Consider the following 18,540-nt stretch of genomic DNA (forward strand, 5'->3'; position numbering starts at 1 on the left):
TCTAGTTTGCCACAGGTCTCACCCAGGCTGGCTCCCACATTGAAATTACATGTCTAGCACTGTAGAAAATTGAATTTGCAACCCAATATGGATATTCATTATTTTTTAATAAAAAAAATAATTAAGTATATACTGTGTGCCCAATATTTTGCTAGTCACGGGCAAAAAAAGCAATTGAACAGATTTATACACTCTTTAGCCATGAAAGATACTGAACAAGTAATTGCAGTCAAGTACGTTGTCTATCATGATGGATGGGAAACAGTCAATGGAGCATCCTCCCGGAGGAATGTCATTGCAGCTAAGATTTAAGGATGAGTGAGAATTCACCAGAAGAGGACTGAGCAGTGCTTCCAGAGAATGTGAGTTAGTCATATTTAAGGAACTAAAAGATGTCTAGTATTGTTTAAATGCATAATGCAAGAGAAAGAATGGGGAAAATGAAGATGGAGAAATTATAAGGACCTTCTGTGCTATAAGATAGGCAGTTTGAATTTACCTTCAAATCTGTGGAAATTCCTTGAAAGGTATATCTGGGTAGAAGAAAGACCAGGTATGTACTTTAGAAAGATAGTTCTGGCCGCACAAAGAAGGGTAAACCCAGAAGCAAGAAGACCAGTTACATGGAGCTTGTAGGAATCTGTAATAGCTAATGATGGCCTGTCCCAGGGTAGTGACCCTGAAGATGGAACAAAGGACACAGATTGGAGAGGCTTTTAGGAGGCAAATTTACTAGATTCAATCATCTGTTTGATGTCTTGATGTTCGGGGAAGGGTCACAGGCAACCCCAGGTTTCTACTAGAGAATGTGGGAGCAAGCCAAAAGAAGGAAGGCATAGAATCCAGGAAACCAGAACTCAATTGAAGAGAGTAACAAAAGAATACCTGTAGAAGCCAGGTGCACATCATGTTGAGAGAACAATCTTCCCATGGCACAGAAGTGAGTTCCTCTACATAAAATGTGGACCTAGCCATTTATCTGATATGCTTTAGGTTTGGAAATATGATTGCTGAGTATTTGAGCATCTGGAAAAAAATAAGGATAAATAGATAGAAAACCAAGCTAATAAAAATGAAATGACTTTGGAAAAAAATATTTTTATGAATAATAGATATTTGCATGTAGGATGAACAAGTCTAAACATCTAATGTACAACATGAGGACTATCAGTAATAAAACTGTGCTGTACATGGGATTCATGCTAAATGAATAGATTTTCGCTGCTCTTGCCACAAGAACAAAAACAAAAAATGTGGGATGTCTATGTTAATTTGCTTCACTATACTCACCATATCAATATGAACCCAAGGCATCATGTTGTATACATTAAATACAAAATAAAATTTATTTTTAAAAACTTAAATGAATAAAAGATAAACAGTGTGCAAAAGCACATTATTAGTGTCAGCACTGACTGCTAATTTAACGAAAAATTTGGAAGTAAAAATATTGGGAAAATGAGGAAAAAGAGAGTTACAATGGCTGTGCTGCCGACAGGTGATGTGATTTTTCAGCTGCCATAATATGAAATGCATAGACAATGTCCACAATTGATTTTAAAATAAAGTAGAAGAAATACAGGTACATTCTTCAGAAATATAGAAGAAAATAAGTAATAGCTAAAAGAGTTGAAAGCAATCACCTCTGGAGGAGCGATTGTGGGATGTGAATGGAAGGACAAAGAACTGACATAATGCTTTTATAAAAATAAAAATTAATTTAAAAAAATAAAAAGAAAGAGAATTGAGCCAGAAAAGAAAAACACCAGGAATTAACCCTTTGGTAGATCTGACCAAATCTGACCATATGATGGTACTTCCTTTTGAAATGATCTATAAGACATACTGATAAAAGTAGAAGTTCAATGCTCAAGTAAATTATAAAGCACCATTTGAGCAAATTAAATGACATAAGAGTAAAAATGTAACTTCGTCAAGGTCTGTCAGTTTCTGCTTTCTATTATTTTCTCTAGTTCTTGTTACCTGATTGTTACATGTTGTAATGTTATTCATTTCCTGGCTCAGTCCTTAATAGGTGACTTGACAGTTTGTTATACTCTAGAGAAATAACCCTTCCTCAGTTTCCCAAAAGGCCAATTTCGTTCTAGAAGTGAGTCCAAATTGCTGCTTTAGTAAAATGCCCTCTCTAATTTAGAACCGGTTCAAGATCCAATTCTTGACCAGAGACTCCTGGGAAGTCAAGTCATTCCCAACTTGTTACAGGAACATGGGATTACTTCAGGGTGATTATAAGACCGACTTTCCAAAGAACTGATCCTTATCCATAAGTAAAAATCATATGTGAACATTTGCTTTCAAAAATTAGAACTATATGAGGCCATGAGTCAGGATTTACTGTAGCACACATATGCTACATCTTTCTCTAATGACAATTAATTAAAAGATTTCTAAGAGAGGAATATAAATATGTTACAGAACAAAATGCAAAATTCATCTGAATTGTGAAGATACAAAATCATGTTCATTCTCTTATGTTGTTAGAGGTGCTGTGGTAGAAAAGTTTGAGACCCTGGACTAGACTTCAGAGATAATGAATTGCTGCTTAGGTGTTGAGAAATGATGGGAAAGAAAAGAAGCAAAGGAAGTGAATAATGTAAGCTTACACTTTTTGCCTGCTAGCTAGTGTTATTCAATTTCAAAGGTCAGCTCCAGAATTCCACAAGAGCCTCTAATCGCAGAGACAAAGAGTGGTTAGGAGTGAATGAAATGCCTGGTGTAGTGGTTAGGAATGAAAGGCCTTAGTGTCAAGCAGATTTGAACAGGAATCCCAGCTTGGGGAAGGTTCTCAGCCTCAGTTTCTCCCCTATGTAAAATGGAGAAAATAGCATCTACCTTACATAATTTTTTTTACCTGTACCTTCTTTTTGTCATCTACTGACCCCGTGGTAATCTTCCACTGTAATAGATTAAATAACACAATGTGCGAAGTGTGAGTAGGGATCTTGCAAAATGTAAACCTTAAACAGAGGAAAACATTTGATGAACTGCCTGTAGTGGATTGAATTATGTCCCCCCAAAACTCACTGAAGCTTGAATTTTGTCCCCAAGTTTTATGTATTAGAAACTTAGTCCCACTGTGACTGATAAGAGGGTGGGTAATCCTGTTTTGGTAATTGAAAGGTGGAGCCTGAAAGAGGTGATTGGATTGTAGGACCATGCAGTAGTGAATGGATTAAAAATGGTGGTCAGGGACGTGGTTCTGAGGGCTTTAAAAGAAGAGGAGAGTCTGTCTGTCTGTCTCTGCTCTCTCTGCTTACACCATCTTGCAATGTGAGACTCCTGGGTCACTGTCACCACCACATGGACTCTGGGCTTCTCAGCCTCAGAATCTGTGAGCAAATAAGTTTTTTCTTACAAATTACCCAGTTTCAAGTATTTTGTTATAAGCAATAGAAACAGACTAATACACTGCCATACCATAAAGAACACACAGAAGTTGACTGTTTCCTGTAAAATGAAAAAAGAAGTTGTCTTCTTTCCTAAATTAACAGTGATATAAAATAAGAGAAAATCTTTTGCAGATACTTATTCTTTCAAAACTTTTGTGGAGATTAACATTTAATAAAATCCTAGAGATATCTATCCCTTCTTTTCTATGCAAAGATGTGATTTATTGTTTCCATAACGAACCTGAAACAGCACTAAGTGAATTAAGCCTTTACCAGTGAGGGATTAGAGGAAATAACCAATATTCTCTCTCTCTCTTTTGAACTATTTTACTGCTTCTTGCTTTCCTGGTGACAATGTAGTCTTGCTGTTGATTTTTGATTTTTCATTGTGGCATGTTTGTGTGTGTGTGATGTTTATTGCCTAGAGAGTTGAGATTTCTGTATTCTTTAAGAATTAAGTGCATGAATTAAAGGATTTTTCCCTTTTTTGAGGTGGCAATAAAGGTTAATTATGTTGAATTTTATTCCCATGGTTCTCAATTGAGTATCTTCTGTGTTTCAGTGAACCTTAATAGAAATAAAGGTTCTCCCTTTCTTTGTTCTAAATAAAGAGTTGACTACATACATGCTTTGTAATATACATTCACTACATGAATTTACTCATTAATGATAGCTGCTTCTGTCATCACCAGTAAAGCACTGCCACCAGCCTGCAGAGAAATCCTAACTCTCAAGAGGAATGGAGCAGACCCAAGGCTGACAGGGTGTGGGAGACACTAACAGACAGAAGCAGGAACTCTATTTAGAATAACAAAGTCATGGGAACCAAGGGAGTGGGAGTCATTCTAAGGAGGGAGTGATGACATTGTCAAATGAGTAGGGAGGCCAAAGAAGGCCAGAACTGGATAATACATTAGACCAGGCCATAAAGCTTCGTTTGTGAATTTTGCAATACCACCTTCAGAAGAGGGGAGAGCTGCTTATCTTCCTGTTCTCTCCGGCTTATCACATTCATTCATTCTCATGTTCTCAGCTACCACAGTGAAGACTCACAAATCTACCATGCAGCTCAGCCCTACCTCTCAATCTTCAAACTTATGCAAACATGCTTTCTGAACTTACTTGAATATTCACACTCAACAAGTCTAATTTTCCCCTTGAAATCTGGCTCTGGTTTCAAATTCTCTGTCTCAGTTGGTGACTAATCATCCAGTCCCATTGCCAGGACCCTGTCGTCCTTTACTCTTCCTACTTACTCACCTTCCACATCTAATCAATGGCCAAGTCTTGTCAATTTGCCACCTAAATATTTCTTAAATCTAATCTCCTCTCTCCCCTCTATGACCACAGCCTTTGTCAGGCCCTCCTCCTCTCTTGGCAGACTAACAGAACCATCTCCTTATTGATAGTTCTTAAACCAGACTTCTTTTTCCATCCTATCCTTCACACAACCAACAGTGATATATTCCAGATATAAATATGACCACAATCCATGTCAAGACAGTTTCCTGTCTCTTCTCTAACTTCACACGGAATGCTAACAGGAGGTCTCCATTGTCTGGCTGAAGCCTACCTCTGCGATTGCTTGCTTCTTCCGCTCTCACAGAAAATGTTCCTTAACCATGAAAATTGTTTTTGCCTCTCGGTTCATGCTGTTTCCTCTGACTGGTATGCCACTTGAAGATTCATCGCAACTGTCACCCCTCCCACAGCCTTCATTCTTCACTCACTGGCGCAATTGTTTAACTCTCCTCTGTGCCTCCGTATTGCCATGTGCACAGTTCTACAATTGAACTTACCACACTGGTAGCACTTATTCATTCAGTTCGTATTTATCGAGTGCCTGCTCTACTCCAGGGAAACAGGGTGAGGAAGAAAGACACTGCTATGTGCTTGTGTCCACCACTAGAATACAGAACCATATCCATTAATCGTTGTTTCAATAGGAATTAGCACAGTGTTTGGTCCAAAGCTAGGTTCTCTCACTAAATATTTGTTACACAGATAATTATAATATGATGTTGTAAAAGTGAATTATAGAAATATATACACAAGATTATATGAAAATACCATAGAGAGACAATGAATCCTGCTCTGCTGGGAGTCATGGAAGTCTGCCTGGCAGAAGTGCATTGCTGAAGACAAAACTAGAACACAATTTAGTTTTTTTTTTTTTTTAAATGAGAAATTAAGCCTTAGAGAAAATGGAACTTGCTCAACATCATGGTAAATTAAGGGTGGAGTAAGAATTTAAGTCCAGGTCTATCTGATTCCAAACTTCATAATCTACCTATTGGAGAAACTATTCCAGTTTTACACTCAGTATCTTCTCTCTGGTTCACTGACTTTGTCAGGTCTAGTCAGAAAAGTCGGTCCTTTAGTTACCCATAATTGATCAGGACGCAAAAAGGCAAAAACTTACACACACACACACACACACACACACACACACACACGTGTGTGTATATATATATGTATATATATACACATACATACACACACATATATACACATATAAATATATATATTTGTGTGTGTATATGTACATTTACATATACAAAATCAGTTTATACTACTAATATGAAAGTCCAAATTAGTACCATTCAAACCAATTTTTCGCACACTATTTTGATTATTCTCCATAGGCAAAGACAATATCCACTTAAATATCAACCAAAAATGTTACCAACCAGTATTTACCAAAAAAATCAACAAAGAGAAGCCCCCAAAGCACAATACATGTGCAGGTGCACACGCACACACACAAACATCCTTTCTCTTAAGTTTAATAGAGATAATAAAAATTTGCTCAAGTTCCACAAAATAATTCAAAATTAAGAACATTTAAAGCTGTGCTTTTAATCTCGCTTTCACTTTTTTCCATTTCTTGCTGGCTTGCTCCCATCACACAAAGTAATCATGGACGTGTAAGTTAAAGAACATTTCATTTTATTTTTTTTAAATGCAAATTATCATGGAATAGAATAGATATGGCAATGTGCTACATCTTGTAAATTCAAACCAACAGCTGTTATTCCAATAAAACAGATATATTCCCTTCCTTCTAAAACAATGACAAATGCTAAAGTAACCTTACTATTCCAAAAGGAAAAATGATTCAACAACGCCTTTGTACAAATTGTTGCTGAAAAGATCTGTATTTTTAAAACAGCAGAGATATTTATTGTTTTCTAGGATAAAATGCCTGGCTATTTATTGTAGTTGCCATCGTTTCAGAAAAGAGCTCTTCCCAGCAGCATATTCAGCGTTGCTAAAATGCACCAGAAATGATTATAGTTGTTCCCTTTTCCCATTGATCCATCTTATTTGATGCTATCATCACTTGCACTTGTCCAGTCCCACACCTTTCACACCAACCCTACAGCACTACTATTATTAGAGATCCTAACGACTTGGTTGACTACCAATCTTCCTTTCTTTGACTTATGTCCTTGCTGTTAGTAGATAGTCATTGAATCTATGTCTTCTTTCAGAATCCTCCTGGTACTGTTATGGTAGCTCACTGGCTCCCCTTCACTCATTCACTCTCCCCTCCCAGGCAGCCACCAACTGTTGTCAGTTGTCACTGCTATCTTTCCAAAGCACAGAACTGATAGAAAAGAGGAGGTAGTGTGCTACTGTGAAAATGATATTTTACCCTGACAGAACTGAATTTGAATGCTGGCTCTGGCACTTGCTAGCTCTGTGACCTTGTAAAAGTTAACCTCCTGAGTTCTCATTTACAAAATAGAGATAATAATACCTTCCTTGCAACATTGTTGTAAGTAGAGATGATATATTTTAAAGGGTAGCTTAGGGACTCACACCTATATAATAGGCGCTCAAGAAATGGTGGTTACTTTGCTGTATGTCATTCCCCTGCATAAGCATATTCATGAAAGAACTATTTATTGAGAAGGTACAATGTGTCAGGCATTATGTTACCCACTGTCGATGCTGCAGGAACTAGAGACACTTACGATCTAGTCATCACAAAACACAGACATCATGCTTCAATGGGGATAAGTGCAGAATGTTACAAAAGTCAACAAGTGGAGCATTGAAATCAATCTTAATCTGTGACCTGAAAGATGGGAAAGTCTGAGCTTGAAGAAGGAGGTCGAAGGGAGGTGGTATAGGGTTGGGTGGATAAGAGCTCCAACTGGAGTCTTGGCATTTGCAAAGGCAAAGCAGAGAAGAATGCAGCTACTGAGTGTGGCTGGAGATGTGGCAGTGCAGGATGGCGGAGGCGGAGGTATGAGGAAGGGACAGGAAACAAGGGAATAGCATGGTGAGAAACTGGAGAAGTAAGGGACCTTGAAAGCCACATTACTGAATTTGGACTTTTTCCTGAAGAGAGCAGAAAGCCATCGAAAACTTATGAGCAGGAGATGGACCTGATCACATTTGCTTTTTTAAAAGTAACATGTCATGACTTCCTATCACAGGTGGTAGGAGTGTGCAAACGTGCATATTTGTGTGTGCGCATGCATATGCATGTGTGTTCTCATAAACATTTTTTCTAGAGGAGGTAGCATTTGTAAGGTTGACTCAAAAATTATTAAAAATGGCTATCCAAATACCTCCTGCAAAGTAAAGCCCAGACTCTTAAAGCCTTTCACCTTCTAGCTAAAACCCTCATTTTCCATTGCCCTCCACACAGTTTTGAATTGCATTTCTTTTCCATTCTTAATATGCTTCTGAGCCTTTCCTCCAAGTATGGCTTCCCAGACTGCCCTGCCCTTCTCAACCTACTCCTACCTTCCCATCCCACCTTCTGCTCAGAAAATTGCCCCTCTTTCAAAACCTGGTTGAACTGTTTCTTTCTTCATGCAATCTCTTGTATTTCTTCACCATTCTTCTCTAGCATAGGCACAAATCACAGTCATAGAATTCCAGTGACCCAGCCACAATGAACGAGAGAGAGAAAAATAGACCAGTGGACTAGAAATAGAAAGTCCAGAAACTGACCCATACTTATGTTGGAATCAGAAATACAAAAGAACATGTCTTGCAAATCACTGGAGAAATAATGAACTATTTAAAAATGGTGCTGGAACAACTGGTTATCTAGAAGGGAAAAAGAATGGAATCTTTACATAATTCACAAAAATAAATTCCAGATGGGTCACATCAAAACATTAAAACTTTTACAAGAAAAAAGAATAGGATGACATCTGCAGGAGTTAAAACTGAAAGATGAATTAGACTACTATAAAATCTTCTTATCAAAAGATACCATAAAAAGAATGGGAAGACTAGCCATGTATTGGGAGAACTGTCAAAGAATTTAGTATCCTGAATATCTGATGAACTCTTTCACATCAATAAAACAAGAAAATATGTCCAACTTTACTAGTAATTAGGCAAAATGCATTACCATCTTACATGCCACAAATTTGAAAATAATTAGTAGTGTGAAAATAATCAAACTTTAGAAATGGTATGGAGAAATAAGAATTCTTACTCTTGTTGGTGAGAATTTAAATTGTGGGGCCACTTTAGAAAACAATTACTATTACTTGGTAAATTTGAACATATACCTGCCTGCTCAAGGAAAGTTTTGGATATGTGCACTAGCAGACATATATAAGAATACTCTTAGAAGCACTGTTCATGCTAGAAAAAAAAACTGGAAATCACCTACAAGTCTACAAACAAAATGCATAAGAAAGTCATTATATGAAGCAAAAGTAGTGAAGGTGAATGAATACATTATTTACATCAACATGGAATAATGTTAATAACATAATATTGAACAAAAAAGGAAAATTGCAGAAGAAAGCATACAATATTATTGCATCCATATCAAGATAAAAAGACAAATTTTAACAATATATATTTTTAAGGATTTGTAAACCTGTGGTAAAAGGATAGAGAAAAGTGAAGAAACATGTAAAATAATTTCAAAAAATGGGTTGCCTCTTGGTGGGGAGGGAAAGGTAGGAGAAAAAGGGATATGACTGGGAGGAGCATAAAAGGAGCTTTTTCAACTGAATTGAGGAAAATGAGTCTTTGTTTCATTATCATAAATTTTAAAGAATGTACATATTATATACACTCTTGTGTATGTATGTCCAACAATAAAAAACATTTAAAAGAACAAAACAATCATAAGATACGTGCAATGGCCCACAAAAGATGTGGTTCCTCCCCTTCAGGAGCACACAGTCTGGTGCTTGTTTCAGTCTCTCTGTTCTTCCTACTGCAAAGATTGGTGTGAGGGGCTCTTTTCTTTACTAATGCCTCCGTTCTGCATTCTTTGGGTCAATTCTATTGCCTTTTTAATGTCTTCTTAAGCCACATGCTTAACATTCATTTTCAGCCCTGTATCTTTTCTAATGTCTGTATTTAAGGCTATACATTTACCACCAATTATTCTAGCTATACTTTATCATTTTTAATATGTAATATTTTAATTTATCTCATGGTTAAAAACTTATAACTTGACTGTATTATTTACCAAGAATGTGGTCTTTTTATTACTGATTCTTTGAAGTTTGTTGAGACTTCTTTTATGTCTGGTACATGGCCTATTGCAAATATTTTGTGTGTATTTTTTTAAAAAGTACTCTGTAGTAGTTGAGTTCAGTGTTCTATATGTGTCCACTAGAACAAGCTCATTAATTATGATTATTAGTTCTATAGCTTTGCTTTGCTTTTTGTCACACTTCTTACTGTGTAAAGGAGATGCAAAAAAGGATTACTCAAAGCAACATGAATGCAATGAGAATCCCAAAGGGACTGCACCTCAGCAACTCCTCTGTTAGAAGGAGAAAACTGGGTACAGCCCTGATTCAAAGTTAGCTTCTGTTTTATTGTAAAGACAAGGAAGTTTCACAAGAAAAATCGGTTGATTCAATCATTTCAAATGGACACAAAGACATGGAAAATGTGACAAAAGTTATCTCTGGCTAAGTATAGCTTAAACAATAGAAATTGGTAACATCATTTAAGTTAACAACATGACATTCCAAAGTCCAATTTGTGAAAAGCTAAGTAGATCAAACTGTGATCATTATCTAATCTTAAATATAACCTCTCCTTAAATGATTTAAGCAAAAGTTACATTCTTATGATTAAATCTATGTATTATTGTCTCTAAAGTTTCCACCAACAAAGAGCTCTCCCTTAGCAAACATTTTTTTTTTTTTTTTTTGTCTTTTTCGTGACCGGCACTCAGCCAGTGAGTGCACCAGCCATTCCTATATAGGATCCGAACCCGCAGCGGGAGTGTCGCCACGCTCCCAGCGCTGCACTCTCCCAAGTGCGCCACGGGCTTGGCCCCCTTAGCAAACATTTTTTCACATTTTTCCCTAAGCAATTCTTTCAACATCTTTTAACAACAATCAGTACATTAAATAATCAAAGTACATAATCCCATCCATAATCAGTGATTAGAATTGATTAGATGGACTATTGCCCTCTGGCTATGGACTTTTGTCCCTTAACCTAGGATTTTTGTCCCACACATGCATTACCTAAAATCCTATTCTAAAAATCAAACGAGAATCAAGATTTCTAACCCTCTACAGCTTTTTGTCTGGTTTTTAATCAGTTATTGATGAATATGAGTTAAAATATCCTGCTATGATAATAGTTTTGTAATATTTTAAAGCTGTAGTACTAGGTGAGTACATGTTTAGAATTGTTATATATTCCTGGTGACCTCAAGTATTTATCAATATATGGTCACTCTCTAGTAATACATTTTGCTTTAACTCAATATTACTTTTAGTTAATTTTGACAGTTTTATGATTTTCCATCAAGTTTTGGATGTACCACTGGGAAACAGCACATAGCTGGATTATTTTTAATTTTAAACCACTCTGACAGTTGTTTTTTAATTGGAGATATTAATCCATATTATCTATGGCACTTAATGATATATTTGTATTAGTTTATTTCACTCTATTCTTCATTTTTATCTGTCTTGTTACTTTAGAGTTTTGTTTTTATTTTTTCCATTACATGTATTAAAATTCTTTTTTTCCTCTTTACCTTATTCTATTTACTTTGCCTTTACAACTAGGAAATTAGACACTTTATTTCTATGTCTTTAGTTGTTATTCTAGAAATCTTAACATACCTTTTTAGCTTAATGTGCATATTTAACTTTAATTTAAAATTAAACAGTATCTTTACCCTTCTTCCAAACACTGGAGAAATCTGAGAATGTTTTAATCTGATTATCTTTCTACAGATGTGTGTGCCTTTGTTATTCAGAATTTTAGCTCTACATTGTTTCCTTTTAATCCAACAGTTAGCTATTTTGTTATTCTTTTGTATAGCCAATGTTTGTTTGGCTTTAACCAAACATTTTCTTTGTTTTATATTTTTTATTTTATTGATGTTCTTGATGCTCAGACCTCTCTTTTGGGGCTTTTTTTTTTTTTTTCTTCCTAAAAGATGCCTTCTGACAGCTGCTTTAGTGAATGTCCCTTAGTAGTAAACCCAGTTGGTCTTTGTCTGAGAATGTTATTTTGTCCTTTTTGTTAAAAGATGCCTGTAAATATATGATTATTTACTCTCAGTACTTTAGAGATAACATCTCATGAATCACTGCTTTGTTGTTGAGAAGTCATCTCTGTTTTTCTCATTCTCAGTCTTTTGAACGTCATCTCTTCTCTGGCAACTTTTAAGATCTACTGCCTTTGATACTCTGCAATTTCATTTAAGACTAGGTGTAGATTCATTTCTATTTCTCTTGGTTAGAATTTGTCAAGCTTGCTTAATCCAAAGATGGGTGTCTTTCAACAAATCCAGAAGTCCTCAGCCACCTCACCCTCTTTTTCTGTACTGACTTCTTCAATAACCCCAAAAGACCTTCTTACTCTGTCCTCCATGTCATTTAAACAGTCTTTTCTATTTTCCATCTTGTCTTTTGTACTGCATTTGTCTAATTTCTTAACATCTAGTTTGCTATTACTTTCTCCAGCTGTGTTTAATCTGCTTATCTACTGAGTTCTATTTCATAATCTCTTGTTTTATCATTATGCTTTCAAATCCTACTTTTATTTCTTTAAACATATTAAATGCATTTATTTTTCATTTTGTGTTTTATAATTCTAATACCTGCATCATTTTCAGGCCTCATTATTTTTCTGCAGCATCTCACTCAGGTCAATTACTTCATTATGTATTTTGTGATTTTTTTTTTTAATGTTTCCATGTTGACTGGAATTTTATCTGTGATTTAAACTTTAAAGTTGATTTAATGTTGAATACACTAATTATTTTGATTTAAGCATCATATATTGTGCACAAGTATTGATACTCAACTCTGTACACCACAAATTTGTACAATCAACTGTTATAATAATAAGTAAATAAATACATTTTTAAAAAATAAAGTTGATTTAAACTTTAAAGTTCATTTCTTGGGAGAAGATTTGTATTTGCTTCTAGTAGGCACTTGGGGGCAATCCTGACACAGGACCACTTGTAAGTCTAGACTGGGTTTTAGGAAGCCTCAGAGATAATTGAGAATTCTAGCCCCTAACTTAAGAAAAGTTAGGCTTGTAGTTGGTAATTCTCAGGAGACTAATTTTTTTCTTCGTTTCTTCCTTTCCTTTCCTTTTTCTTTTCTTCTTTCTTCCTTTCCTTCCCTCCCTGCGTTCATTCCTTTCTTCCTCCTGCTCAACTTTCATTCTTTACTTCCTTTCCTTTTTGCTTTCATTATCTTTCCTATTTCTTCTTCCTATTTCTTCTTCTTTCCCTCTCCCTGATTACCTTCTTTCCCTTCCTTCTTTTCTTTCTTCCTTTCCCTCCCATCCTTCCTTCCTTCCACCCTCCCTTCCTCCCTTGCCCTTTACTCAGAGCCAAAATTGAGAAAGGCATGAGTGAATCTCCTCTGACTCCTTTTGCAGGACTCAGTTTTTCCCATTAAATGCCATGTGGAGTGGTCTCTAAGACACTCTTTTCATATCCCATTCCATTCAGACTGAAAAGTCGTCTACCCTTTCCACTTGTAATATCATTAACTCAGGCTTAAGCCATAGGGGACCAAGAGCTACCACCAGAGCAAAATCTAAATCCAGACTTCTTTAACTCTGTATGTTATTTTCTTGTTATTCTAGAATTTGAAGAATTTCTTTACTTTACAGCCAGACCTCAGTTATACAATAAAAGAGACAGAGAGAGAGAGAGAGAGAGAGAGAGAGAGAGAGTAGTTTCACTGTACCAAGAGGTTGTTCTTTGAATATTTAGTCCATCATACTTCTGAAAATAGAAGATGATATTTTTTCATGCCTTTATCATCAGTACTGAAGACAGACCTTAGCATACAATAGATATTCAATAAATATTTTTTTAAAGCGTGTAGATGTTGTAGACTTAGAACATTCACTTTAAGATCCAAATCTCCTCTCATTATCAAGTAAATATGTAAAACTAGTTTGAGCTATACATTCTTTAAATTGGGATTATCTATGATTTAAGATAGGTGTGACATTATCCTCTCTTTTACCTTCATCTGGCTAACTTGTGCTGGCTCTTGGGTGATTCGTTTTTTCACACCTCTTCCAGGGATACTTTTGTAAGTCAACCCAAGCTCTATCATCAACAAAATCTGGTGCAGATATCCTACCAGTGTGTTTCCATTACACCTGATGTTTACCCCTACATAGTTTTTCACAGTGTATTTAAATTAATATCTGAATATTAAAGTGTTAGGAACATGAGCTTACTTGCTATGTCTTACTCATCTCGTGTCCCCTGCACTTAGTACAGTATCTAGTTTGGAACAGGAATTAATAAATGGTTTTTCATGAATAAATGAAAGAAATAATACCTGTAGAATATATGTGTTTAGCCCCAAGTATATTTTTACTTTCAGCTTTTGAGCCTTTCTTTTCTGTATCAGCTGTTACAGAAAACACCTAATCATTTGTGCTTCAGTTCTAAATGTTTATTTTGGAGTCAATCATTTATATTGCATACTCTTCTCAAACCAATTTCTTCTGAGTTAAATTGCTTCCTTTAGCTCAAGAAAAAGAGCACTTAAGTACACAAATATTTTAAGAATCAAAACAATTTTATTGTTATTGAAATGTGAAATGTCACTAGCAAATGAAAGGCAGGTTAACCATAACCATTAGCTCTTTTACTCTAATTAGCTATTAATTATATCTGCTGTATTCTACTATATTGAAGAATTACAACTATTTTATAATCATTCTTCACTTCATTTTCACTCAAAGCTTGAATCCTGGAAAAGTCATTAAAATGCCTTCTTAATTTATTTGCCAATTTGTAGACATTACAACTCTTATTAAGAAATTCACTGCTCTGTTTATGAAATTTAGACTCCCCTGAGACTTTACCTATCTTAAACTTCTGATCCAGTGAGCTACCACTCTCAGCTGGAACTTAGCACTCTCTTCATTTTCTCTTTAACTACCTATACATACTTTCAAAAATATTTATTCAGCATATACTATGTACAGGACACTGTACATAGTATACACTATACATATGTACATAGTATACACTATACATATACATATACAGTGTACATAGTGTACACTATACACTTTGATGTATAAAAAAAAAGAAAGAAACAGGTTGATACCAATATGAATCACACATGACTCCTGCCTTCAAAGGCTTTATCATCTAGAAAAATAAGAATTATATAACGGCGCCTCTGTATCTATGTATATAAATTATAATAATGGCTAATTGTTATCAAACTTTACTATGTGTCAAACACAGTTTTAGACTTTCACAAGTACTTCATTTCATTAAATCCAAGGCCGTTGATTATAAGACACATCATTAGTGTAGTACCATTAAGAAATAAAAAAAAACACTCTTTAAAAATTATGTTATTCTTGATTGTAAGATGGTTTCCAAATATCAACAATGTTGACATGTGAAAAATTGCATGACTTAGAATTAATGAAGTGTGTTAACTCATTTAATACTCTCAATAACTCTTCAAGTTAGGTAATTTATTGTTCCCGTTTTACAGGCAAGGAAACTGATGAGTTCAGAGATGTTAGGTAACTTCCCCAAGATTGCACAGTTTGTAAATGGATGAGCAGAGATTGAAACACACATCAGTCTGATTCCAAATGCCATGTTCTTGGCCTCTATGCCAGAGAGATCTTAGATTCCCTCTGTAATAGGGTGTTCAGGAATTTCCATATCTTTGTTTCTGAATGTGGCTTCATTTAAAATTGAGGGAGAATAATGGCACCTCTATTAATTCTTGAAAGCATTTGAGAATTTAGCTGAAATGATGAGACTAATTTAAAAACAAACAGTGTTTTGAGAATCGTTAGCCTGAACATTGTGTAAAATGGTTATAATAGTTAGTAAATCTTACCAAAATCAGTCATGAAACAATTGATTTTTTTAAACCTATGAATCTGTAACTAACCATAGTGCATGTAGATATAGATGTAGTATTCCTAATAGAATGATAGAGACTGGGAATAAATTTAAATTAACTTTTACCATGAGTGTCGACATCTGTTTTCCTCTTCCTTTAGAAGGAAAATTAGTAGTTAGTGGAAACTATCCATCAAAGTTCTCTTTTTGAAGTTTTATAAAAAGAAGTAACAACATTTCTGTATAAGATGATGAAAATTAATTCTACATTGCATCAAGTGTTGCAAATAATCTTTGTAAAGAGTCAAAAATGACTAACTCAAAGAAACTGCATATTTCATCTTAAAGAACAACCAACACAATCTATTTTTTTAAAGCTAATGAGTTAAGAAATAAAAACCATGTGCTACATTGTTTTTGCCTATAAATAATGAATTACATGTAAGAATAAGTGGTAGTTAAATGTGCTTTGGGCCAATTGCATAGTCATGGATACCAGGAATTCATCTGTGGAAATTCAGCAAAACAAAATTAGAAATGTCAAACAGAAAAGATCTCATTAAGATAATTCTTCCAGAAATGAATCAAAAATTCTGTCCCAGCTGTTCATATATTGCAGTAGTCAAGAGGAGTTGGACAGAGCTAAAAAATTGAAATTATTGTTTCTCAATGTATGGTATTGGAAACACCTACATCAAAATATCCAGATGACTGGTGTGCTTATTAAAAATGTAGACTTTTGACCCTTTTCCCACACATACTGTAACAATACCTATTTGGGAAGAGCCTGAGAATCCACATTTTAAACAAGCATCTCCATCTACCAGAGATTATAAACATGACAGATTTGAGAACCATTGCTTTAACACTTGGCTCTTCCCCACCTAGTTCTTTGAAATGATGGTAGAAGTGAACCAATAACTAGGGATTTATTTCACGAAATATCAGAGGTTAAATGTTTTATTTACTAAATATTAATGAAACAGTGGGGGGGAGGGGGCACAAAAGAAATGTGAGCTCATGTATCCCAATGTATTGCCATTCTTACAGATCATATAAGCAATTGTTCAGCATGATGGAATGGAAGTAATACTATATGAAACCTAATGTAGTTGCAGAATAAGAGAACTGAATTAATCCTGGTAGCTGTGGAAATAGAAAAGAAGGGACAACTGCAGAAGTTATTTCAAAGAAAAAGAAATCAATAGGATTCAGTTGCAAATTGAATATTAATAAAAGGGGAAACAGTAGAATACCTTGGATTTTGAGTCTGGGTAGCAGAAAACAGTGAGGCACTAACAGGGGGATGGAAAATGAAAACAATTGAAATATGGGTGTGGAGGAAATTGAACCTTTTATAGCTGCCTCTTTTACTTCCACATTTACAAAGATGAAGACTTGAATTTTGTTCCTGAGTTTATGTATGAATGGACTTAATCAAATTGAGATCTAATTAATGATTAATTTTCTGTTACAGCAATTGTTCAACTGTCAAGCTCTACGAAAACTAAGTATTCCTGATAATGACCTTTCAAATCTGCCAACCACTATTGCTAGTTTAGTTAACCTTAAAGAACTCGACATCAGCAAAAATGGTAAGATTCTCATCTCATCTTCAAATATCTTGAAATTTTTTATAAAAATGTGCTTTAATGTTTTCTCTTAGTAAATGACATAAAATAACTTTTTCTTTGATTTTGTTGCAACTGTAACTTAATTTTTTTGAAAAGTTAAATTCTAAATTTAAGGCAAAGAAAATTTCTCTCTCAACTTGCTAATGTGCCTGACACTTTCATGCCTTATTTCCTTGTGCATTAAAATATGTGACCTAATTTTTTCTAGAATATTTTGATGGCTTTGCATTGCTTATTCCCCTCATTTTTAGAGTACCATTTTTTTTCCCCAGCATGTCTGAAATATTGCGTGCTCAGCTAGGACTACCTGTTCACCCTACCTGAAATTATACTCCCAGTTTCCCTTACTGGGCTCCATTTTTTCCCCTAGCACTAACTATTGTCACAATATTATATAATTGGCATATTTACTATGGTTATTGTCTATCTTCTCCTGATCCAGAATACAAAGTCCATTATGTGACAGAAGGGATTTTTCTCTTTTGGTCACTGATGTATCCCACATGTCTAGAGCAGTGCCTGGTAAATAATAGGGGCTCAATAGGATTTATTATATTTCTGGCTAAACATGACTATCTGGTGTTTTTGTTAATGATGATGCTGATGTTACCATTCATGTTGTTATTTTCCTTTGAGTGTTTGAGGAAGTGAAACTTAGAGCTTCAGAAAATCTCCTGCATGTTCACTCATTCATTAAATCCTTATTTCCTTCCAAATAACATCAGCTCTGCATTTTATTAGAATAAAGCAAAGGTCATTCACAATGAGTTATGTCTAAGCATTGTGAGGATAGAAAACATGATCCCTCCATCACTAAGCTAGTTGGTTAAACTGTGTGTGTGTGTGTGTGTGTGTGCACGCACACTCACGTGCACATGAGTAGTGCTTTGTCTATTTAGTCAATACACTTGGTGCCAAAGAGAAAGTCATGAACAAAACAGGTCCCTGCCCTTGTGAAATTACATTCTAGTGGGTGAGTTATACATTAATTATAATTATAAACGATTAAATAAACAGTTTTGTGAGAACATACATTCAATATGAAGGGCATGCATATGAGAAGGGTATAATCCAGTCTATGTGGTTAGGGAAGGTTTCCCTAAAAAGTGATAATCAAGCTCAGACAGGAGAAATAGAAGTTAAGTAAATCTGATATCCC

The 18,540-nt window shown here is 35.1% G+C and overlaps 1 protein-coding gene across 2 annotated transcripts in view; it reads left to right on the forward strand.

Moving 5' to 3' along the window:
* LRRC7 (leucine rich repeat containing 7) overlaps positions 1-18,540 on the forward strand; it is a 422,920-nt gene that overhangs the window by 95,408 nt on the left and 308,972 nt on the right. For both annotated transcript variants that reach the window (XM_063104407.1, XM_063104408.1), the window contains exon 3: positions 17,225-17,342. In XM_063104407.1, the coding sequence (XP_062960477.1) occupies positions 17,225-17,342 (118 nt within the window). The remainder of the gene's footprint in view (positions 1-17,224; positions 17,343-18,540) is intronic.

This window comes from Cynocephalus volans, chromosome 8, assembly GCF_027409185.1.
Source record: "Cynocephalus volans isolate mCynVol1 chromosome 8, mCynVol1.pri, whole genome shotgun sequence".
Classification (NCBI taxonomy): domain Eukaryota; kingdom Metazoa; phylum Chordata; class Mammalia; order Dermoptera; family Cynocephalidae; genus Cynocephalus; species Cynocephalus volans.